The sequence below is a fragment of the Crotalus tigris genome, unplaced genomic scaffold (genome assembly GCF_016545835.1).
Source record: "Crotalus tigris isolate CLP2741 ecotype Arizona unplaced genomic scaffold, ASM1654583v1 scf7180000019478.12717781048:2074007, whole genome shotgun sequence".
NCBI lineage: Eukaryota > Metazoa > Chordata > Lepidosauria > Squamata > Viperidae > Crotalus > Crotalus tigris.
In genome coordinates, this window is record NW_024097560.1 from 836,493 (window position 1) to 859,743 (window position 23,251).

Below are 23,251 nucleotides of genomic sequence, written 5' to 3' on the forward strand. Positions count from 1 at the left end.
CTCCTAGAGTTCTTCGATTGCAACCCTACATTAGCGGCGCTGTTGGGTAGCTGAGTGAAGGATGGAAGCCCAGCAAGGGTGGAAGAAATAAAGGCTGAGCATGACAGTGTTCAGAATGCCTTCATCGCACGCCGCTTAGCCAAGAAGGAGATGATGGGAACTCTAATCGGGGCTGGGAAAGAGTGGTTAGGCGGAGCGGGGTTATCAACTGCCCCGCATATGGCGGCATTGCAAAAGAGCCGGAAGTGGTAGCTCTACCGAAGAAAGCTCTTTTCCCCATCATTCTCACCCTCTATGACCTCCCTGAGTTCTCGCGATATATCCTCCAGGCGATATTTATCGTTTTTGTCTTGAGACGGGGACCTTTCAGACGTTCTCCAGACACGCGTGTTGGGGAGGGGCATCGGTCTTCTTTTCATTATGAAGTGTGTCATTGGGGGCGCCCGTGTCAGAGGTATAGCACCCCAATGCTTTAAGAAAAAAAAGCAGTTTAATCCTACCAGATCCCCCATATATATGTGTGCGTATGTATGTATATATACACACACATACACATAAAACTGTGGTGCAGCTTACAGTAGCATTAAATCATAAAATATCCAAGCATTAAAATTAGCAACAATTAAACAAATTTATCTGTAAGTATAAGAATCAGAATAAAGTGCAACCCAAAGGACAGTCATGCTAATAAAATCTTGGGGGAGGGGGAGAAACACATTTTATTACATGATTGTGAAATCAACTTAGATTATGACATCTATTTTAAGGGAATCTGTTGAAAGGAACAAAATTTCTGCTGAGTTGAATTCAGAAATTAATAGAAACCTTGGTTGGGAAGCCTAAACCATATAATTAAATTCCTTGCACGATTTGCAGCTAAACGTAGCTCTCCCGTTACCTTCCAAAATGGTTTCCATCGTGCAACATTAACGCCTCTTCCCCAATCTTCCCTGCAGTGTTTGGGAGGGCTCTGCACGCCATTGCGAGAATCAGCGATGAATTTTGGATTGACCCCAAGGAAAAAGGAGTGAGTAGATCCTGGATCCAGGAGAAAATAACTTCCGAATTGAGTAATGGGTTCCAGAGAAATGCATTCTATATTGCCACACAAGGGCGAGGCTAACCAAGCATCCGTTGTTCATTAAGGAAAACCACTGTTTTGCCCCAAAGGGCCTCACTTGGATGGGAGCCTCTGTACCAAGAGCACAAGCTCAGTTGTGCTTAAATGTTGCCTAGAATTCGATGTGCAATGTACAAACACGCACTTGATATTGGTGCAAAGTGTACGAGGATTTCCACCATGAAGTAACGAGAGACGCATATTGCAAAATCTAGTGTTTTTCCCCACACCATCTGGGAAATCCTAGCACAGTATAACAAAGTTAACAGCTGATTTTGTGTGGTTAGAGTTAGGCTGGAAGCAAACAAACACCTTCCAATGTTACCAGATTGTGCTTTTTTTCTAATTTTTTTTTGCTTATTAGTAGTCATTTCTTCTTATCCACAGCTTTTCCTGAGGACGGTAAATAATTCTAGATCAGCCTATGCCTGTGTCTTCTTTTCATCTTCCTTCTTCCAAAATTATTCCTATGGAAATGCCTCTGAACTGAGTCTGAATGGGAACACTGTTCAACTCGCATGCAAATTAATAATAAAAGTAAGTTTCAACCAACTGGACCAAAAGCTGTTTCATTGCTAGAAAAATACAGTTCTATTTAGTGAAATACGAAGAGAAGCTATGCGTGATCAAATGTATACTTTATTCAAATATATCTTTGATCAATGTGTACTTTTCTTTGGGAAAAAAATATAATCATCATTTTTCATCAGGAAATCCCTGCATTAATACAGTTTTTCATTTCAGGCCATTCTGCCTTTGTTTCGATGCTTGCACACGCTGGAAAGAAATGTGGAAGAGTGCAACATTTATACAGACGTTAGCAATTGCCATATTGTTTTTAAGCTATTCTGCAAACACGGTAAGTATATGATCTTGTCAATCTTACATAACCTGAAAGACAATATTAAAAATGTTATCTGTCAGGATCTAAAGAACTCCACCATGCCTTTGCTTTGGGTTTGAGATATTTTGACTGTGGAATTTTCCAAGGAAGTCCCTGTGCTGTCCCCAAAAATTATTGAGTACCTGAAGGGAGCATGTGGGTTTTGCCTCAAATTAACGAATAGGAAAATGAAATTGTCTGCTGGATTTGAATCCTCTGAAAAACTTTCAAGATAAAAATGGGGTAGCTTCAGTGGTGGGATTTAGCCAGTTTGCACCAGTTCGGCAGAACCGGTAGCTAATTTTTTGTTGCCCAGGCCCAGAGTGGACTTCTGGAAGTGGCATCCACACAGAGAACTGGCTGTTCACATATTTGAATCCCACCATTGGGAAGTTTACAAAGATGGCGCGCTTACAGCTTAACACTCTGGGATTAAATCAATAATTAGCATTTGCTTCAGTTATTGAATATGCTACAGATGGGTCAGCTGGCACTATATTTTTAATTAAGTTTGCATGCTATGGAAGCCATTGCTAGGGGAAAAAATCCTAGCCCTTTCGAAACATTTAAACTATTTTGCATGTTGTCCACCAGAGAGCAACAGCTGACCTGTTTAATCAGCACAGGTCTGCCATGGAGCTGGGTAGCCACTGTTATAAAAAACAGATGATTGATTTTGCTATATGAAGAGGTAGTACATTAAAAAAAATCACCATGTTATTAAGTGGGTTCCTAGGGCAGCTGTTAAATTCAGCAAGCTTCTGCATCCATCACTTTTTGCTTTGGAGATGATGGGCTCATGGAGAGAAATTCTCAAGGCCATTCCCAAATCTTGCTTTCATGAGCGCAGATGGTTCCCCCTTTTCTCCTCCACTTACATGGTAGATAAGATATTTAGCACTCTTCCGATAAAGGAGAGTATTTGTTGAAATACGGGGGCCTTGGTGTTCGGCTGTTTTCTTGCAGAGGCTTTATGACCCAAACTAGGTAACACCATCAGTGATAATATTAGCATACTTCCTATTTAATCATGCTGAAATAAAATACGACAGTCAATTCATTTCACATTTGTTTGTGGTAGTCTGCAGAGAGACTTTGATTTGATAATTGTATCCTTTTCCATCAGGTGTCGTGAAAACTCATAGCTTAGCTTTCCAGGAATGTGAACCTCTTCAAGCTGTGTTTGCAAAACATTTGTGCACCAATGTACTGAAAGTCCAGTCCAGGTAACATAGTAGGCATATTAGCAATTGGCCTGTTTTGTTGTGGCTGATCATGTGTGTTGAATTAAATGCGAATGGTAGGTTGTCACCCAAGAGATCTCAGCCTTATTAATTCAGAGACAAAAAGAGAATTTAATAGGAGCTGCCCAATTTGTAAGCTGAATTAATTATCCAGGTTTTTGTTCATTTCAGGCAACTGTCTGACATCTTGATCCATTTTCCGATGTACCAAGAAGAAATAACTTTAGGTGTAACACCAATGAAAGTTTGCTTCAGGACTTATCTAGAGGATGAGATGGGTGAGGATTATGCTTCCGTGGTGGGATTAAAGATACAATTTTGAATTTGCTACATCTTGAATGCAAGAAGTTACTGTAAGAAAAATGTATCTGTATGTCCATGACATAGTTTATTATACAATCAAAAAATGTCTTTTAAATATTCAAAGTACAGAGAACTCAAAACCGCTTTTAAAAAAACAGTAAAGAGTGAAATATATTTTGTTCCTATTCATTTTTTAATAAAGAATAGCCACAATGAAACAGACGTTCAAAATTACCCTGATAATGGTGGTCAAATTTACTACAAATTGATAGAGCTTATAAGTAGGAAGCTATGGAATACACATTGTCGTGGTCTGTACTTTTTTTCTGATATTTGGAATGGTTCTGCATTGACTTCACATATATCATTTTAAGGCATATGGTAGCTGAAAGCTCACCTGTGACCATGGGATGGAAATGGTCGCCAGCCGTGTTAATATGCTAATCAAACTTTTATTAACCATTCCAAGAATTCTCAACAAACCTGTATTTTTTAAAGTCATTTTAATCTTGTACCATTTTTATTTCAACAGAATTTGCAAAGGCAACGCATACGGAAATTCATCTCAGTCCTGACGAATTTGAATATATTCAAGTCGGAGTGGATTCGGAAGTCACATTTTGCCTTAAAGAGCTGCGGGTAATATGGTTAATTATATTGTCTTGGTTGCAGGGCCTACTTCAAAGTGATGAGTGGTACCCTCCCATAAAATACCAGCTGGAGTGACTCATTTGGATAGCAGCATTAGGAAAGGAGGAATAAGGGAGCAAATGTTACTCAGATATTCTTTTGATGTTCTTCTTGTATCAAAGCCCAATATCCAGTAGAATCCAGCATTTAATATGCAGCCATGGCTGGCCAAATGTTGTGTTCCTGGCTGTGGAATTCTGGGAGTTGAAGTCCTCATGCCTTAAAATTGTCAAGTTTGGGAAACACTGCACTACAGTGATAAGCAGTAGAATTCATACCTTCTTCCTTTGGAGAGCTGAGTTAACCACCCCTCTTTCCCTTGTGTTTAGGGTCTTCTGGTGTTTGCAGAGGCTCTCAGTGCCCCAGTCTCCATTCATTTTGATGTTTCTGGAAAGTAGGTAGATCTTTTTCCTTTTAAGAAAGCGCAGCCATATTTTACGGCCTCGTTTTAACACTCTGAAAGCTTAGCGAGAATAGATTTAAAATCACCTCAAGTGTCCACAAATGCATTTGTACGCATGCGGAACTTACAGTATAGAAAGACACACTTCTAAGGATTACCCTACACCAGGGGTAGGCAACCTTGGCTCTTTTATGACTGGCTCAGGAATTCTGGGAGTTGAAGTCCAGAAGTCATAAAAGAGCCAAGGTTGCCTACCCCTGCCCTACACGTACCATACAAGAACCATATATAATAAGAGAGAAGCACCTGCGCTAATAACATGACGGCACCCGATTAAGGTGTGGGATTTTTTCAGAAGAAAGGAACATAGGCTGAGAACAACTCTGTTCATTGCCAGGAACAGGGAACATGATCGCTCTTGGGTCCTGGTGCAGCCTGAGGCCAATCCTATTTTGGATAGGCAAATAGGGGAGCAGGAAAGAGAGGAGATAAGAGAGACAGAATGGAGGGGAGAGAAAGAGAGGCAAAAGGATGGGGGAAGATACAAATATTCTGCTGAATTGGTGGGGGAGAATTTACAGCTTTATTTCATTATTCTGCCATCTTGAGGCTTGCAGTTGGTGAATGAAAAATTGAAGGTTAGCAAGGAACATTGTTATATCGGGCTAAGATGGATTGGCAAGCTATACTTTCGTCAGGGATTGGGGGAGTTGAAATATGGATGCAATTTAAGGAACTATTCCGTTTCTGCATCTGTGTGTGTGAGGCAAAGCAGCCCCTGTGTAAATGCAGATTCTAGTCCTCTCTCTGACGATATCTTATTTTTGCATTTCAAGGCCTGTTGCCTTCAGCATTGAGGATACGGTAATAGAAGCCCTCTTTGTGCTGGCCACTTTATCCGATAACGAAAGCTGCACAACGGCTAGTAAACCAACATGCCTTGAACAAGGCCAAAACAGGTAATATAATTTTCAGGCAAGATTTCTCGTAAAACGCTCCATTTTAGATAAGGGTCTCTCTCAGCATGGAGAGAGGAGAGAAAAAGTCACGTTCTCGGGAATGAAATTCCTAGAAAGATATTTTTGTCTTCATCTGAAGAGTATCCCAAGCAGCCATGCAGGCAGCCAAGTCAAGTCATGCCTTTGGCAGGTCTCTCCACATGCCAGAGCCGAAGTTAAATGAGAGAAGTCACTCACGGTGACCTTTGGGGCCAATGACTTGTTTCGTCTGGTCAAACACAATTACAAATAATCATAAACTGCTCCTCGTATTGTTCAGCCAGGCTAGATGGGGCTTAAGGCAAGGGAGACCCCCCAAAAGAGCAAGTGCAGTTTGTAAATAAGGAAATACCCAGCGCTTTATCAGCAACTTGCTTAGCAAAGCAACCAAGAGGCATATGTAGCCCTGCCTCCATTTCTCTGTTTCCAAAGCTAAACAAGATTTGTCTTTACAAATCTCTTCCCTGCTTAAAATTAAAGGTGGCTGTCAGATCATGCCAACTTCCTGCCCAAATATAGTGCATGCCACGTATCTGCAGAGCCTCCACTGGACGGGAAGAAAATAATCTTAGAACAAGGCCCCAAGGAGCCCTTTGAGGTCCTCCAGGAGGAAGCTCCAGGCTGAAGCTTCTGAAAACCACCACTGGGAGGGAAAATCATAACACAGATCCATCTTTATGGCACTTTAGGGCCTCTGCCTTAGAGAGACGTAATCGAGACATCGTCAGTTGCAGGAGAAACGCATCCACAGCTCCCTCGGAGGGCTTTTCCACAGGAGAGGAACCAACTGATCCCAGCTATAATAAGGTAAAAAAAAAAAAAAAAAGCCACCTAAAAGCCGCCAGTGAAAGAAGGGAGAAGAATCAGATTGCCTTAGTGAATTTGATCCACTGCTTCTCTCATCCCAATTAATTGGCTGACATGGGTTGGAAAAGAAAGTTGCCAAGAACTGAGGTGGGGCTGGCTTTCTGGGACTTAAAAGTCATCCCGAAATTCAACGCGGTCCAGTTTTTTGGTCCCACTTTGCTACTGCTGCTTGCAATTCGGCCTCCCGATGTGCAGAATTTCTAGGTTTGGCTCAAGGTCCCAGCGATGGTTCATTTTTTTTTTCTTTTTTCCAGTTTCATTCCTTGTTCTTCGGAGCCGTTTCCCCTAATGAGCAAAGCAACGCCAATTTACTTCACAATCTGGCCACAGTGAGCGACCCAGAAGAGGACTGCGCCCGTGGGCAGCTCTCGCCCACGTTTTAATCGCAGGAAATGGTCTGTTGGCGAAGCAGGCAAGGAGGAGGAGCCGAGTTTGGCTTGCAGGAAAATGTAATTTTTGCTTACCGTATTTTAGCGGCTTGAGTTACCCAAATGGATGCTCCTGCTTCCTAAATGTTGTTTTACCTTCCACCTATGGATATTGTAGCTTTTTCCAGAATCCTTTAGATGTGATTAAAAGGTCTAGCTGTGTATAATATTCAGTGAGCTTCCTTCAATGTGGGAAAACCTGGGCTATCCGTTGTGTAGGTTGTTCAAAAACCAGGGTTAGTACTGTATATTACAATCAACTTGAAAGCATTTCAGGATGCTTGCCCACAGCAACCAGATGGAATGTTTCAGAAGCGTGTTCAGCATTTGGTTGTCAAGATGCATTTGGCAGTTTTAGCCTTTCTCGCTGGCAGTTGCCCACAGCAACCTAACAAAAGGCAATTAATCACACACTGCTGCTGCCTGGGCAGCTTCTTTAAGATCTGCTCCAGAGAAGAAGAAAGAGAAACAGGAGGCTGCTTTTGAAAGCAAACTGAAACCAGGAACATAAAATGAAAAACAATTTCTCTTTATTATACTCCCCCAAACATCCACAAAATGTGATTGGTTTTTTTTTTTTTTGAGAAAGACATATGTTCCTTTGCTCCTTCCACTGAATTCCTCATTGTACACAGATTTTTAAAATTTTAATTTTAGTGGCCCGCTGTTGCTGAGGTCATGACCTGCCAGGAACTATTGGCTAAACATTGTGAAACAAGCAGATATTGGACAAAAGATCAATATGTTCCTTTTATATTGCCGCTCAACGTGGCCTGCTTGAGCAGTTAAACACATTTTTAGGAATTTGCTTCGTGAAAGAAATGAAAAGGTAGATGTAATGTATATGCTTGGAATAGCTCTTTCTTGACTGTTAGAGAGGTCAGTTTGAGGCTTGATGATCTAAATCTGTATTTCACAACCTTGCCAACTTGAAGATGTGTGGACTTTGACTCCCAGAATTCCCCAGCCAGCATAACTGGGAATTCTGGGAGTTGAAGTCCACGCATCTTCAAACTGCCAAGATTGGGAAGCACTGATCAAAATAGGAAAAAATATATATAATTGCAACAGAGCACCATGATCTTGTCTTCAAGTCACAATTCAAGCATATATTGTATAAATACTATATTTATTAAATATCTTTACAATTCATTTAAATGTATTTACAGATCCTATTCTTGCACAAATTATACTCCAGACATTCAATTCACATAATTTAAATTTCCTTTTTTTTAGGCAAGTTACAGGTCACGATAGTCTCATTTAACAAGAAAACGGCATCCTCATTAGATAAGCTATCCTTGTCTCAGGAGAAGGAAAAATAAAACAAAATAAAAATGCAACCCCCCCCCCCAAAAAAACCCCAGGTCTGGATTGAGTCCGGTTTTCCGCGGGAAAGAACATTCCCGTAATTTATTCTCTTTGCTTCCACTGTGGACGGTTTTTAAATCGCGATGTCCTTCTCTCCCAGTTGCTTTTTTTTTTTTTCCCCTATTCGGATGGGGAATCAAGCAGGATACGGAGGGGCTCCTAAGAAAGCAGAAGGGAACCTTCTGCAGAAGGGGGGGGGCACTAGGAAGCTGCCAAGCCCCCCCCCCCGCTTCAAGGAAGAGGTGGGCAACGATGTCCAGGCTCCCACTCCCAGCTTTGGGGGGGGGGCAGTCTCACCTCTGCAATGCAGCAGATTTTGAGGGCAGAGGTGCAAAAGAGAAGGGGGGGGCGCTGGGAAAACCTGGTCTTTGCCCACCCCACCCTCGAGAAGTCAGTTTGCTGCCTTCCAGGTCGCTTTGGATCCCGCTGGCGATCTTTCATCCCCCCACCCTGAGCAAAGAAAACGGAGCCCAAGACGAGCGCCCCCTTCTCATTAAGGAGCAGCAGAGCCCCCTCCTCCCTCTTCACACCTGAAAACGCAAAGGTGGGCCCTGAAGCTGCTCCAATGAATTGGGGAGGTTCTCACACGTGCCCCTTCCCCCAAAGCAGGTTGGGGGTCTAGGTCTCCTCCGTCCGTCCAGGTATCCCCCGACTGAAGAGAAGGGAAAATGGAATGTGGCCAAATCCTAACCCCGGAGGGCGCCCCGAGAAAACGCACCCACGGCTTGGGGGGCCAGCGGGAAGGTCGTTGCTGCCAAGGGCAGGAGACTCGCCTTTTCCTTTTTAATTTTTTTTTTTTATTTTTTATTTGTAAAAAAATAAAATTCTTGTGCGCAGACAGCTTTAAGTTCCCAGGAAGAAACCGGAGCCTTTTGGGTTTGAAGGCTCACCTTAAAAGGGGGGAGGGAGAGATCTGAAGCATGCAACAGAATTTGTTTATCATACAGTATTGCTTTTGAAAAACAGATGGCCAAAAGCTACAAACTGGACGGGAGTCTTTGGTGTCCCAGAGGGGAGGGGAGGAAGGGGAAAATGCAAGTTTAAAAGTTCAATTTGACCATGGCTAAAAAAAAATAGTCCTAAGGAACAAATGGCTTGGCAGATACGGCTAAGAGTAGAAATTGCTTTAAATGAAACAAAACCAAGAATAGCCCACCAAGGCTTAGGAATTCACGGCTACTTCGAAAGCAGCATTTCTCCACCTCCGCAGCTTTAAGATGAGTGGACAACTCCCAGAATTCCCCAGCCAGCATAGAATTCTGGGAGTTGAAGTCCACCCATCTTAAAGCTGCCGAGGTTGACAAACAGTGTTTAAATCATCTTCCCCTCTATAGTTAGCCAACAGTTACAGAAAGGCTGAAGAGAGGGCAGCAACAATAACGCCTGCTTCAAGATCGCTAGAGACCCAGGACAATGGAAAAAATGGTGAGAGAGTTGGTAGCTCCTCGGGGTTTGCTCGAAATAAGAGATGGCACCTGCAAAACACAAACTCCCCATTAAGAGCTACCTACTCCTCCGACGAAGCAAGAAAGAGGTTGCATAAAGACACATTAATATACAATTTCTAGCAGAAGATACTTAGGTCCAGCTGGTTCAGCATCAGGAACAGGAGGGGTTGAAATGGTTTGTACAACGTTACAATGGGCCGTGTTTTCATATTATACGATTTTCGTCATTTCACTGTATGCCACCCTGTATCCGTACCCCCCCAAACCGATCCGTTTTATCAAGCTACGTTGTTAAGGCATCTGGACAAAAAACAAACAAACAGGTGATTTAAAAAAAACACTGGAAAAATTGGTTGGAACAGCTTCTAAAAATGAAATTGTTTTGCCCGTGATCGTCGCAAATGAAATGCCTGTTAAAAGCAGGATGCATTGAAACAGCCACATGTACACGGTACATGTTCATTATAAATAAAAGCCGGACACAATTATGCAAATATACAGTACAACCACCAAAAATAATATTTAAAACAGGCTGAGGTAACCTGGCAGTAAAAAAAAAAAACCCTTTTTGTGAGTTTGTTTGTTTTTTTAAAAAAGGGACTGTTGCTTTTACTCGCCAAGATTATCAACTAAACATCAACGTGACCCAACTTGCTCTATAAAACATGGCTTTTCGTTGCAAAGGACTTTTGTTTTTCCTACTGCAAACACAAAAAGAAAAAATTATGAAAAACTGACCGAGATTTTTATACATACTTCTTAGGCGTTATGTATAAATAAAAACAGCTATTTATATATATATATATATTTTTACACAAGCTTAGAAAAATGGGGCAGGGGAAATTATAGCTACTGAGAAATTGGACTGCAGTGTTTTGTCACTGCCAAAAAATAAAATCTGCGATATTGCCAATTAGCAGTTAAGAGCCCGTAAACATTTGTTTTCTTGGGGAATCCTGTACGCAAACTCACCACCACCAAGCGCTGCCCACTTATGCAGCATGACGGCTGCCGGAAGCCCACTCAGCATCGCTCCTCCATCTCCCTCTTTCATCTTTAGGCTTCTCTGCAACGACCTGGGAGAAAAACCCAGCTACGAAAGGGCCCCCGCAGGCCAACATTCCCACTGCTATAACAGTTTAGCACCTTCACAAACACTCTCGCACACGTGCATACCACAATTCACGACGGGTTGTGTGTTTCAAATTGAGTAACAAAGCTCCTGGCTAATACCATACAGACCGATATTTTTCAACCAGAGCAACTTGGAAGTTGTGCGGACTTCAACTCCCAGGACGCCACAGCTGGCACATCTTCCAAGTTGCCCAGGTGGAAATGTATAGAGAGAGACCAAAAGGCTCACTGCACTTGGAAAGCCTACAGAGACTTCAGCTACAAACACAAGCTTCCCAACACGTTAAGCCAAGGGCAGGATGTACTGACCTTCCACCAGTGAGAATTGGCCTTTTTCTAGCCATGCCCTCTCAGGACCTCGCAGAGGTTGTCTTTGCTGATTTGAAACAACCCCTCCCCCCCCCAATTAAACTATGCAGAGCCGATCTGGCGTTCTTGTTTGCTCACCTTTTCTTCAGAGCTGTAAGTAAGATTATTCCCTCTCCAGTCCCCTCTCCACCCTGCTTTCTATGCAATAACTACGAGTCAATTTTGAAAGACAGGCTTCAAGTATTGAAAAATTCTTCATTTCTTGCTTGGAGGTATCCCCAGGTGTCCTCCAGCTGAGGTTTGGGGCCAGGGGTTTTGACTGCATCTTAAAACAGGCAATGGACGTAAGGTGTGATTAGCCACTGAGGTCAGATGCACAGAGAGAGAGAAAGAGAGAGAGAGAGAGAAATTCCTGCCCGCAGGAAAATAGTCCATGTGAAGCTGAGTACAGTGGGAGACACACCAGTCTTTAAAAGCTGAGCATTACAGCCGGTCAGTCTGTGTATTCAGCTACTATAGAGAGAAGAACAGTGATGTCATCGGGTTTCCCACCTAAAAAGCAAGACATGGAGAAGTTTTTAAAGTATTATAAAAAAGCAGGGAGTTGGACTAGAAGATGTGGTGCTATAAAACAGGAGGAGCAAAATTAAACAATCCTACCCCCTAAACACATAGTCGGAAAAAGGAAATTTAACCCCAAAAGGGATCAAAATTATCTACAGCCTCCTCTAAGTTCTTTGGGAAATGTCTTTAAGTGCTCCAGCAGTTCAAACCTGCCAAGAAATTGAGACAAATCTGCACACACCAAAAAATAAAATAAAACTGAACCATTTGATACGGTGGCAGGTATAAAAATATGCATGCACAGGTCAAGGTCTTGCACCAAATTAGCACCCGCATTAACAGGTTCTCTCGTTTCGTGCACTTCTGCAAACTTAATTCTAGCCAACATTGCCTTCTAGAGCAAACACGCGGGAGGGTTGACCTCTTCTTCCCGCTCAGCCGCTCTTACCTCTTACATTCAGTCCATTGTCGCACGCGAACTGTGCAAAGGGAGACATGTAATTTGGATCGTAGGCCAGCTCGTGGGCTTGTTCAGCAATACTGCTTGCCGTCTGCTGGATGCTTTCGTAATTTGAGTTCTGGGTGGAAGGCAGCAAAAAGAAATGGTGAACGTTTAAAGAGCCTTTGCCTGTTTCACCTATCGCAAGCATGCGGTGTAACAGGACCGTTAACACAAAGCAACTGTGTCTTCTCGAGTCAAAAGGCCAAGCACAAATCCCCCTCTTTCTAAGGCTGCAGATTTGAGTGGATCAGATTCTGAAAAGCAGATTTTCAGCTCTCCGATAACCGTCCGTCTGCTTTTGGAATTATAGGGGAAGGACAAGAGCAGATTAAAAGATAAAGCTGCCCTCAACTTTAAACTCTTACTCAGCTCCCGCTTGCACCTTTGAACCCGGAGAAAAGATTCAGAAGGCCACAGACTCACGGAGCAGAGGACCAGAAAATTCTGCCAGGGGAGAAAACCCACCAAGATTTGCCCCAAAGTTGCACCCTGCCCTTTAACGCCAACAGGCTGCCAAGGCAACACTGCAACTATGGGAGGAGAACAAATGTTATCTGTCAGGGATCTTGCTGCATTTTTAATTTTTCTGCGGTGGCACCCACTGAAAGCTCTGACCTTTAGTTTTTTCAGTTCCTGGAGGATCATGTAGTCCGGCATGTTGTCGAAGAGTCCGTCTGTGGCCGTCAGGATGATGTCCCCCAGCTGAACATCGAAGGTGCTGCTGTCGGCAGCATCCGGGCTGAGGAGACGCCAAGAAAGGAGAGAGAGATGTGAAATGCTGAGGGGTCTAAGGCTTAAGCTGTGCAAGAGGGGCAGTTCTCCCTACGCCAGTCTGCTGAACCCAGGGCAGCTCACTCTCAGGAAACAGGCTTTACGTCTGCCATGACCAAAGCCCTGTTTTGAAGGGCCCTCAAAGAGAAAGACAAACGCCTGAAGGTGATGAACCAGACTGAGCCACTGATGGAGGCTTTAAAGCACCCGGGGCCAAGGAGGGCGCTTTGCCCAGCTCAACACTTTGCAAGGACCCCGATGAGGGTCCCCAAAAGGCATCCAAAAGGCTCCCCCTTGATCAGTTCATCACTACATTTCTTCCCTCTTGCTCCAGTTCTCTGCCTGGTGTCTGTGCCCTTTGCAGCCAGGGCTCCTGTTGGACAAAATGTGCTTTTCCACGGCTCCCCTGTCAGAGCTTGGGGTTCTGCCAAGTGGGAGTTCACGGGAGTCCAGCACAGCTGGAAACTTTCAAGGGGTCTGAAAGACAAGCGGTAGTCATGTGCCTCCCTTTTCTGGCTGTCAGGAGGTGCCGTCTCACTGCTGGAGTATGTAAGCAGCAGCAGCAGCAGAACCCTTTCCAAAATCCGAGATGAAGAGAAGGTCCCTGACAGAACCAGGCAGCACCACATGACAGCCGTATTTGGGGGGGGGGGTCGACCTATTTCCCCAAAGCCTCTGAAAGCAGGACAAGAAACAATGGATGAAAACTTATCCAAGAAAGATCCAACATAGAACTAAGGAGGAGAACAATTTATCAGAAGTTGTGGATGCTCCATCCTTGGAGGTTTTTAAGAAGAGACTGGAGGACCATTTGTCTGAAAAGGGATAGGGGTTGGACTAGAAGACCTCAAAGGTCCCTTCCAGGCCTAGGATTGTATGGTTCTGAGATAGATAGATAGACAGACAGAAAGAAACATAAGACAGATGGAGGGAGGGATGCAACAGCTTGCCTCCAGAAGCTGTGGGTGCTCCAACACTGGAGGTATAAGAAGAGATTGAATAACCATTTGTCTCAAATGATACCGGGTTTCCAGCTTGAGCAGGGGGTTGGACTAGAAGACCTCCAAGGTCCCTTCCATCTCTATTATTCCGACAACCTATTTGGCACCCCCATCTCCATCAGCAAGTCAGCAACCCTCAACATTTTGTAATGTTTTTCTCTCACATTCCTGCACCTCCCATCCCTGTAACTCAGCTACGCCCTCCCGGGACAATACGGTATGTACCCGGCGAGGTTTTAAAGCCAAACACACTCCCTGCCGTCATGTCAATATTTCCCTTCATAACACGTAACGGTGGTTTTGTTTTACAAACAAGTCGCCCGGGGGGAAATAGGAAAGACTGAATCCGATGCCTCAGCCGTTGTGGAGAGAAAGCATCAGGCAAGGCCCGAGCGCATAAAAATAGCACCATGCTTTGCGTTTGACTCCTTAGTTCCACGAACTGATGATCAGCCACAGGAAGGGAAGTGAGGAGTATTGCCTGAGAATATAGCCCCCCCCCCAACACTAGCAAAAGAAATCAATCTACTTAAACCAGTGTTTGTCAGCCTCGGGTACTTCCAGATGGGTAAACTACAACTCCCAGAACTCCCCAGCCAGCAAGGAGTTGACGTCCACCCATCTGGAAGCTCCCGAGGCTGACCAACACTGGTTCCCATGCCACAAGTAACCAAACGGCATCTGCCATCACTGGAAGGACAAAAAAACATAACGGAAAGAAAAACCAGCAGCTAAACCTCTCAGGAGTGTCAACTCCAGCCAGAGGGAAGCTGAGCTGAAGATGCAGCTTCTCCTGAGCGTTCCCGACAGACCCACCCCGGGTGGGGCAGGCTGCCTCCCCTGCCCGCCACGCCCCACGGAGAGCCTCACCTGTCGCTGAAGACGACCCCCTCGGCTTCGGGCGGTGCTATCGAGAGCTGGAACGGAGTATTGAAGTAGTGCTGCTGCTCGTCAGAGCGGTGCACCACGCGGCCCCCCCGGACCACCAGGAAGCCCGAGTCGCCCAGGTTGGCGGTGTGCAGACGCCGAGTGCTCCGATCCAGGACCACGATGCAGGCTGTGCTGCTCCCTAGGAAGGAGGGTTGGACGTTCACCTGGGAGGAACGCCGCTCCGGCTGCTCTTACCTGGGCAGCTGAGGCAGGGAGTCCCCTGCAACCCTCACTCCTTCAGGGACCGTTCAAAGTTACAACAGCATACAATATCCCCATGGTGATTAAAATTTGGAGGCTTGCCAACTGGCTCCTGTTTGTAACGGTCACAGGGTCCCGAGGACACACGATCCCTTTGTGGCCTTCAGACAAGCCGAGTCAACGGATTCACTTAACAGCCGTGTTACTAACTTAACGGCAGTGATTCACTTAAGAACCGTGGCGAGGAAGGTTGTAAAAGGGGGCAAGACTCGCTTAACAAAGGTCTCACTTGGCCACAGAAATTAGGGGCTCTGTTGTGGTTGTAGGTTAAGGACTACCTGTAAAGGCCAGGCTCACAGTCCAGCTTCTGAAATACCCCTGGTTACCCCAACCACCTTGGAACAAAAGCCGGAATGAGGCACAAATTAGGCAAAAAATGCCCTAAATTGAGAATTTGGGCCAGTTGCTTCCAGCTGAGTTTTAATCCGCTGCTACCTGCCGTTCTGAGGGAACAGACTTTGTTTCCTCCTTCCGCTCTGGTTAAAAGCTGGGATGTGAAGCCCCTCAAAGGCAGGAGCAGAATTCTCCCCCAAACTGACAAACCGCCAGCCGAATTCCTTGCAGCGCCGGTCCCAGCCTCCCTTTATTGAGGGTCTGCAAAGATGGAGGACCCCCCACCCCATTCCAACGAGAGCGAAGGGGTCTTCTTCCCGGCCTTCAACCCACACCAAGCGAGATAAACCCTCGGACAACAGAAGCAGCACCATCCGTGCAGGACCCAGGCAGGAACAGGTGTTTGGAGACCGCCATGAAATCCCGAGGGATTAAGGAGTGGAACGTTTCTAATGAAATGGCGCTAAGGCACATCTCTCCAAGGACAGCCTCGGTGGCCATCGCGGAGGAGGAAAAGAGGGTGCAGATCGGAGCAGGCTTTCTCCTCGAGAGGACCATTCCTGGCCAGGGGCCCTTTAAAGGAGGAGCTGGGCCCCCAGACCCGCTGGACGGCATGGGATCCAGGGTCTGAATGGAGCCAAGGAGACAATTCTCCGGCCGGGGCTGTTTGTGAGACGTGTCACGGGAAGGGCAACGTCTCCTCTTGGGTTTAGCTGAGGGCGCTTAAAAATAACCCACATTAAGAGAGAGAGGTTTCTTGGCAAAGCAGCCTCGCGTCAGGTGAACAGCGAGCAAAGCCGTTACTGGGCCAAAGGTTCCCCGTTTCCCTCGGCACTCGAGATAAAATGGGAAGACGTTGATTTCTAAGAGAGACAAAGCTGGGGGGAATGGAACATGTGCAGAGGTCCACAAGGCAGAAGCAGAGAACACCGGATCTCAAAGGGCCTTCTTACCGAGCAGAGGGGCTTTGTGCTGCAGCAGCTCACAGTAGCTTGTGGTGAGGATCCCCACAGGGTGGCTGGGCACGAACCGTCCTTCCTTTACCAAACGTTCACAAGTGCGCATCAGAGTCCCTGAGAACTGAGACGGGTCAACGCCGTAGTCTCGCCAGCCTCCGACGCCGTCGGCCACCCCTTCGGAAGAGAGAGAGAGAGAGAGAGAGAGAAAAATGTCAGCCCTTCAAATACTGGCCTATTCTGGCTTTATCACCATCTCTAACTCAAGCTGAGTTTGTGTATCAGTGATTGCACGACCTCTGTAGAGGCCATATGCTAAACAAAGAAACCCTTCTAAAAGGCACTGTCTAGCTGCTCTCCGAGTTGGCGCCACACAGCGGCAGTCTCCAAACTTGGCAACTTTAAGACTTGCGGAGTTCAACTCCCAGAATTCAGTGCTGGCTGGGGAATTCTGGGAGTGGAAGTTCACCAGTCTTAACGTTGGCAAATCTGAAGACCCCTGCTACATAAGGAGGAATAGCTGAAGGTACTAGGGTGCATTTAGCGGAGTGAAGAGAGGACTTAGGAGCAACACGATGGCCATCTTCCAAAGCCTGAAGAGCTGTCCCAAGAAAAGAGCCTCACTTTATTCTCCAAAGCATCAGAAGGCAGGACAAGGAGCAATGGGCAGAAGATCAGGAGAGGGAGAGCCAATCTGGAAATAAGGAGGGATTTCTTGACATTGAGGACAACCAATGGAACGGGCCTTGCCTCCCGAAGTTGTGGGTGCTCCACCTCTGGAGGTTTTCAAGAAAAGATTGGCCACCATTTGTCTGAGATGGGATGAGGGCTCCTGCCTTGGGGGTTGGACTAGAAGACCTCCAGGGTCCCTTCCAGCCTTGTCATTCTATGAATGCAACAGAGCAGTGTTTCTCAACCACACAACTTTAAGATATGTGGACTTCAGCTTCCAGAATTCCCCAGCCAACACTGCAACAAGCACCAGTTTTTATTGCAAACGCCCAAAGGAGGAACTGATGCAGTGGTGTAAGGACCACAGAAATCAAAAAGCAGAGCAGTTCTCAGCAGGACCAAGGACAGCCCCCGTTAACTCTTTTTCTGGCATTATTTCCACAAAGACATTCCCATTTCTCTATGGCCACACGTTTACGAGATGCAGAATAAAGGGACAACAGATACATTAGGGGAGAGAATGTCCTAGTCCCAAAGGTAATTTTGAAATAATTGCAGGAATAGACACTACACAGTTTCAGTACCAAACTGAAATAAGGATATTTTGTGTCCCAGAAAATGAAAATGCTTATAAGAAATAACGACCAGACAGATACGGGAAGATGGAAGGCAACACTTTTTGGAAAAGCCAGCTGACCGATTTAACACAGGACGAAAAATTCAATCTTTTGCTGCAGTTATGAAGATCATCATACAGCATCGTTCAGCAGGCTGCATGAGTCACTAATCAGGAAATCTGCTTAGGGCATATCTCCTTTGGAACAAAAAGCCACTAATCTCTGGCCAAAAAGTTAAAACTGATTTGTTACATAAAATGAAGCCTACTAATCTGTAAACTGCCCTTTATTTATGTTCCCGGCTGAAACAGCAATTAAAGCTGAACGGTGGCATGACCCATGTGATCTGCCAACATGTTGCAGCTAACCACCATCAAACTGACCCCAAAAATAGTCGCAGTGTGGCTGTGCAAAGTTTATTTCTTTTCTAGTATTCCCATCAGCACAACATAGGACCCCCTTCTCTATACCAGACAGCACGAAACACAATTGCAATGCCTTCCTTCCTTCCCTCCCTCCCTTTTCTTTCTTCCTTCCCTCTCCTTTTTTCCCTTTTATTTTTTCCTTCTCTTCCTTTCCTCCTTCTCTTTTCCTTCCCTCCCTTCCTTCTGCACCAAGGAAACACGTATGTGTTGAACTTGGAACTCAAAAGCCAAGCCAAACCTCCAAACTACAAGCCAGGAAGAATCTCTGCCTCTTGGCTGACCCAAAGCCTCTCAGACTTATGAATGCACAGAGTGGGAAGTCACCGATTTCCCAAGAACAGGGAAATACGCCTAGTGGATTTTTGCTGTCTGTCTCCTGTTCGGTTTCCATGTTTCTGCAATCTGCAGAGAAGGCGGCCAGCGTGGTCCCCAGAGTTACTGCTTTTGGCACGTTATATACGTGGATTATAATGACGTGGCCAGCTGCAGAGGACGAGAGCGCTGAGCAACCGAAGGCGAAGGAAGAGAGAAGCGTTGGGGAATCGGCAGAAAGCTCCCAGCGCCCCCAAACTGGTGAGAGCTTTTTAATTCCCATTTGCAAAAGCCGCTGATGACTAAGAACAAGAAGGACACGAAACCTTTTTATGGAACACTGCAGTGACGCCTAGAAATGGCAACGGGTTATTAAGATTTACTCTCTGTTCCAGCATCAGCCAGCAGCCTCCATCAACTAAATGGCCTACAATTTCTCAAGGATAAGAAAGCAGATCTGAGGCCGAATACAAAGGTCAGCCAGGCTGAATAATTGACACAGTGGCAAAGTTCAAAGGCATCCCTGGGTGATTTGCCTTTCAGCCTACTGGAATAGTCCCCTAATTTGTCAAGGGCTGTCCTTCAAAGGAGACTTCCTAATTTGCAAAGTAAATTGGCCAGGCTTGCATCAGCAAGAGTCTTCCTTTTTTCATTAAGCAAGGTCGCCCTGATGAAACCGGCAATGAAATTGTGGAGAGAGACCTCCTTGAAGGTGTGTTAAGACAATGGCGCGGACTTCTAAACAGGCGTGTGCCAACAGGAAATTGTTTGGGTTCAACGGACAAAGTCACCTTCTGCTATTTCTAATCAGAGCTAGGAGTTCCCAGAATCCAAAGCCAGGGACTTATTTCAGCTTCTAATTTGCTGACTTGGGAGCAGCAACAATTCAAGGGCAAACACACACTAACAGCCTCCACCACACTGCAACCATCACTCTCTATGCTTCAACTCGGTCTACCTGAAGAGACTTGAAGAAGACAAGGTCTCCTTAGATCAGCGGGTCTCAACTTTGGCACCTTTAAGGAGGGTGAATTTCCCTATGCTGGCTGGGGAATTCTGGGAATTGAAATCCACCCATCTTAAAGGTGCCCAAGTTGAAAAGCATGAACTCAGGACATCTCCCTGGCTAAAGGAAATGTCCTTCAAGTAAATATTTCTGATTATTTAACATGAGCGATTCCTCTTGGGCAACCAAGATTCTCAGAAGATGCTTATGCTCGACAACTTCCTCATTTGTTCTCATGAATCAGGCACTTCCTCCAAAATGTGTTATCTTTCCAGGTGGGCCCACCCGATTCAGATTGCTAACTGATCCGGCATGTAGTTTTTGTTTTTTTTTTAAACGGACGTTCTAGAATTTAACTCAGGAGATAAGACTCAGGAGGAGAAGCAGCCAGACCTGGTCCATGCTTGTCGTTGTAACCCTAACCTTTGGGGATTCTGTCCCCCATGGAAGGATCACCTTGCAGCATTTTAAAAATGTGTTCCTGGTGATGACAGGAAAAAAACATGCAGAAAAATCTAGGGTGAACAGGCTTTCCCCTCTCACCTAGAAATTGATTTGCCTTTGACAATCAAAGATTGAGACAATACAATTCCTAAATCCACATATTTGCAAAGATGAGTGAAGGTATTATGCATACAAATGTGTGTTGGTTTTAACCTGCAAAGCCTTTATTTGGCCACCAAGTATACCGAGGATGGACTCAGAAGTTAGAGCAGCTCAAGAGCGTAGAGAAATTTTAAGGATTTCCCCAGATACCCAGATATGATGTTTGCCTTAATATGCAGGGTGACTTAATCTGCCAGTCCGTTACAGAGGCTACTACACTGCAGTTGAGGCCTGAAACTCAAAGAGCCTGATGGCTTATCTAAAGCCAGCCTACCACTCCTTTCAAAATCCCGGATAAGAATTTTAGGACTTCATGTCTCCAGGACTTTTGGCTGCAGAGACGGACCGGGCCACTTTGCAAGTAAAAGGATTTGGGCCTTGGTTCAGTCTCCTGCATAGTGCAACTCCTTGAGGAGCGTATTTTACAGGTCACACTGATTACACAACAGGCAAAAGTTGTGTGTACTTTTTTAACTGCTGGTCAAATGAGGTCACGGCTTGGAAGTTGAGCTAACTCCAGGTGTCCATGCAGGTCTTCCCCCTAGAAGTAGCTCATCTGACTTTTCCATAGCCTTTCCTAGCTAACAGAGGCTTTCTAAGGAGAAAGCCAAAGAATTTTTGCCTCATTCCTACCACCGAAGGAGAGAGAAAGAGAGAAACATCTAGGCAACTGGGCCTAGATGGAAAAAGAAACAGGCAAAATAAGGCAACTTTTTGGCTGAAGACACTCCGAAAGGATCAAAATGTCCAGGGTGCCAAAATAAACGATGTGTCATCAGCTGCATTTGAGAAGCATAAATTAAAGACATCTGAAATAGGAAAACATGGAGCTGATGGGAAGTAGGGAAGGAAAGAGGTCAAGCCAGGACACCAGGAAAAGCAGAAGGGGGTGGAAGGATGCCATGAGGTACCCTCCCCACAAAAAAAAAAAAAAAAAAAAAGATCTAAGCGAGAAATCACAGCAGCAACCTGAATCCTCCTTACTGTGGGCTTTGGGCTGGAATCAAGAAATTGCCACCTTTACCTCAACCCACCCCCCAATTCCATCTGCAGCGCCTCCTGGCTGAAAAGGAGAAAATCATTGGGGTGGGTGTCACAAGGCATCAAAGGGTTTAAAGAGGAATCGCCATTAATCAGGGCAGGTGGGCTGGCAGGGAAGGAGCTGGTGAGGTGCAGCCCTCAAACGCAGTGCAGAACCAGGATGAATCACACCAAGTTCACTCCGGGTTCCTCCCGCCTTCCCATCACACACACGGCCCAGTTGCCTCTGCAGAAAGCAAGCACTGCACACACAGCCTACTCGGTTTCAGCCGAATTAAGGACATCCAGGTCACAGGTCAAGGTCTCCGCGTCCTGGGGCCTTCTAGCCCAAACCCAGAGATGATAAAAGAAAAAATAATAATAAACCGAAGCAGCAACCTGCCTTGTAGACCTTTGCTCTCTTTGATACCTCTGTGAGCACCACACTGGAGATTCTGCAGCGTTTCTCTCCTCCTGCATGGGCTGGAAACCCCAGCTGAGAGCAATGGGTGCCTTTCTTTAGTGTTTACTCACTAAAGGCTACCAGAGTGATGTTAACCAAATACATTTCAGACACAGGAGGAATGGCTGCCATTAAACATACCTCCCAACACTGCAACCTGGAATCCGGTGGTCTCAGAAATGCCTGGAGGGGGTCCCGGAAAGCCCCTCCCTCCCAGAGGAGCTGCAGTTTCTCTTGCTGCGGCTACCCATCTGGAGCGAGCCCTGGAAGTTCCTGCAGGCCTGGCCGGCCCCGTTTGACCTCTGGCACCCCACCCAATGTCACGGGGGCGTCTCTTCACCTTTGCCCCTGGCCAGGACCCCAGGGCAGAGGGATGGGCAGCCTCTTCCGCACAGGGCTGGCCTGGGGCTCAAGGTTAAGGGGGAACCCCCCCCCTCACTGTGCTTCAGACAGGCAAGAGAAGGCAGGACTGGGCAATGCGGCCTTGGAATAATGGAAGGCATCGCCGTTTTGCTCCTGCTCCTCTTCAGGCTCTGCCAGGGAGCAAAGAGAGGGGTGCTTGGAGGGTGCCGTGGCTGGGCACCAGGCTGAGCTTCAGCAGTGAGGCAAGCGGCGGCGGCAGCCTGGATCAGCAATTAGGCGGCTCTTCCCAGCGCCTCTAGATATGTAATCTGGACGGCCCAGCAACTGCTACCTGGGGCTGCTCTTTCCAAAGGCGGGAGTCGAGGGGGAATGGGAGGAAGGAAGGAAGGAAGGAGGGAGGGAGGGAGGGAGGGGAGGAATGGGGAGGGAGGAAAGGAAGAAAGGAATGGGGAGGGAGGGAGGGAAGGAAGGAATGGGGAGGGAGGGAGGGAGGGAAGGAATGGGGAGGGAGGGAAGGAAGGAAGGAATGGGGAGGGAGGGAGGGAAGGAAGGAATGGGGAGGGAGGGAGGGAGGGAGGGAGGGAAGGAAAAGCAAAGGTAGTCCGGGGGCCCCTTCCAACCCCCCCCCAGAGCTTCCCACCCCACTCACCCAGCACATCGGCCGTGCGGTGCCGGGCCACGAAGCAGGCGTCGTCGCCGTAGCACATGCCCTTCTTCAGGATGCCCTTGCGGAAGTCCTTGCCGAAGCCGCAGCTGGCCGTCACCAGGCTGTAGTCGCGGGAGTCGGTCTGCGAGAGGCCGCCCAGGACGGCGCGGGCCACCAGCCGCCCGTAGGAGAGCACCGAGAACATGGCTGGGCCGCCCCGCCGAGGACGGGCGGGGGGGGCGCGCCCCCTCCTCCGCCGCCTCCTCCGGCAGGCAGCCCCCTCCTCCGCGGCCCGGGCCCGGGGGGCGCCCCTGCCCGCGCCGCCCCCCCGCCAGAGTGGGGGAGGGGCCCGCGAGCCCCCTCCCCAAAGGCGCCGCTCTCCGAGGGGGGAGCCGGGGGGGGCTCTGCGCGGCCTAGCGCTCCCTCGCTCGCCGGGCTCGCCCTTCCTCAGGCGCTCACAGCCGGCGCGCCGGCTCGGGGGAGCCCCGCCGCCATCGCCCGCCTCGCAGCCGACGCCGCTGCCACCACCGGCTCTTCAGGGAAAGGAGAGGCGAGCGAGGTCAGCTCCGCCTCCGCGCCGGCCCGGGGCCCGTCTGCGCTCAACA

The 23,251-nt window shown here is 46.9% G+C and overlaps 2 protein-coding genes across 2 annotated transcripts; one reads left to right on the forward strand and one right to left on the reverse strand.

Annotated features, from left to right (window-relative positions):
- The first annotated feature begins 58 nt into the window (after nucleotides 1-58).
- RAD9B (RAD9 checkpoint clamp component B) lies at nucleotides 59-8,424 on the forward strand. The gene is made up of 11 exons (XM_039362561.1): nucleotides 59-454; nucleotides 957-1,027; nucleotides 1,508-1,657; nucleotides 1,865-1,979; nucleotides 3,130-3,229; nucleotides 3,419-3,525; nucleotides 4,083-4,189; nucleotides 4,570-4,634; nucleotides 5,480-5,602; nucleotides 6,331-6,448; nucleotides 6,763-8,424. The coding sequence occupies exons 1-11, from the start codon at nucleotides 421-423 to the stop codon at nucleotides 6,889-6,891; spliced, it is 1,119 nt and encodes a 372-aa protein (XP_039218495.1). The 5' UTR covers nucleotides 59-420; the 3' UTR covers nucleotides 6,892-8,424.
- Nucleotides 8,049-23,245, reverse strand: PPTC7 (protein phosphatase targeting COQ7). Its single transcript, XM_039362562.1, has 6 exons — nucleotides 22,650-23,245; nucleotides 16,514-16,693; nucleotides 14,907-15,105; nucleotides 12,880-13,003; nucleotides 12,211-12,340; nucleotides 8,049-11,750 (listed from the first exon to the last, which is right to left on the reverse strand). Exons 1-6 carry the CDS (start codon nucleotides 22,849-22,851, stop codon nucleotides 11,692-11,694), a joined length of 894 nt encoding a protein of 297 aa, XP_039218496.1. The 5' UTR covers nucleotides 22,852-23,245; the 3' UTR covers nucleotides 8,049-11,691.
- Nucleotides 23,246-23,251: the final 6 nt, after the last annotated feature.

Coding starts and splice junctions, on each gene's coding strand:
- PPTC7 (XM_039362562.1), bottom strand. CDS start 22,851: ATGTTCTCGGTGCTCTCCTACGGGCGGCTGGTGGCCCGCGCCGTCCTG. Junction 16,694..22,649: donor CCGCACGGCCGATGTGCTGG/GTGAGTGGGGTG, acceptor TCTCTTCCGAAG/GGGTGGCCGACGGCGTCGGA. Junction 11,751..12,210: donor CAATGGACTGAATGTAAGAG/GTAAGAGCGGCT, acceptor CTTGCTTTTTAG/GTGGGAAACCCGATGACATC.
- RAD9B (XM_039362561.1), top strand. CDS start 421: ATGAAGTGTGTCATTGGGGGCGCCCGTGTCAGAG. Junction 1,980..3,129: donor TAAGCTATTCTGCAAACACG/GTAAGTATATGA, acceptor CTTTTCCATCAG/GTGTCGTGAAAACTCATAGC. Junction 5,603..6,330: donor CTTGAACAAGGCCAAAACAG/GTAATATAATTT, acceptor ATGGCACTTTAG/GGCCTCTGCCTTAGAGAGAC.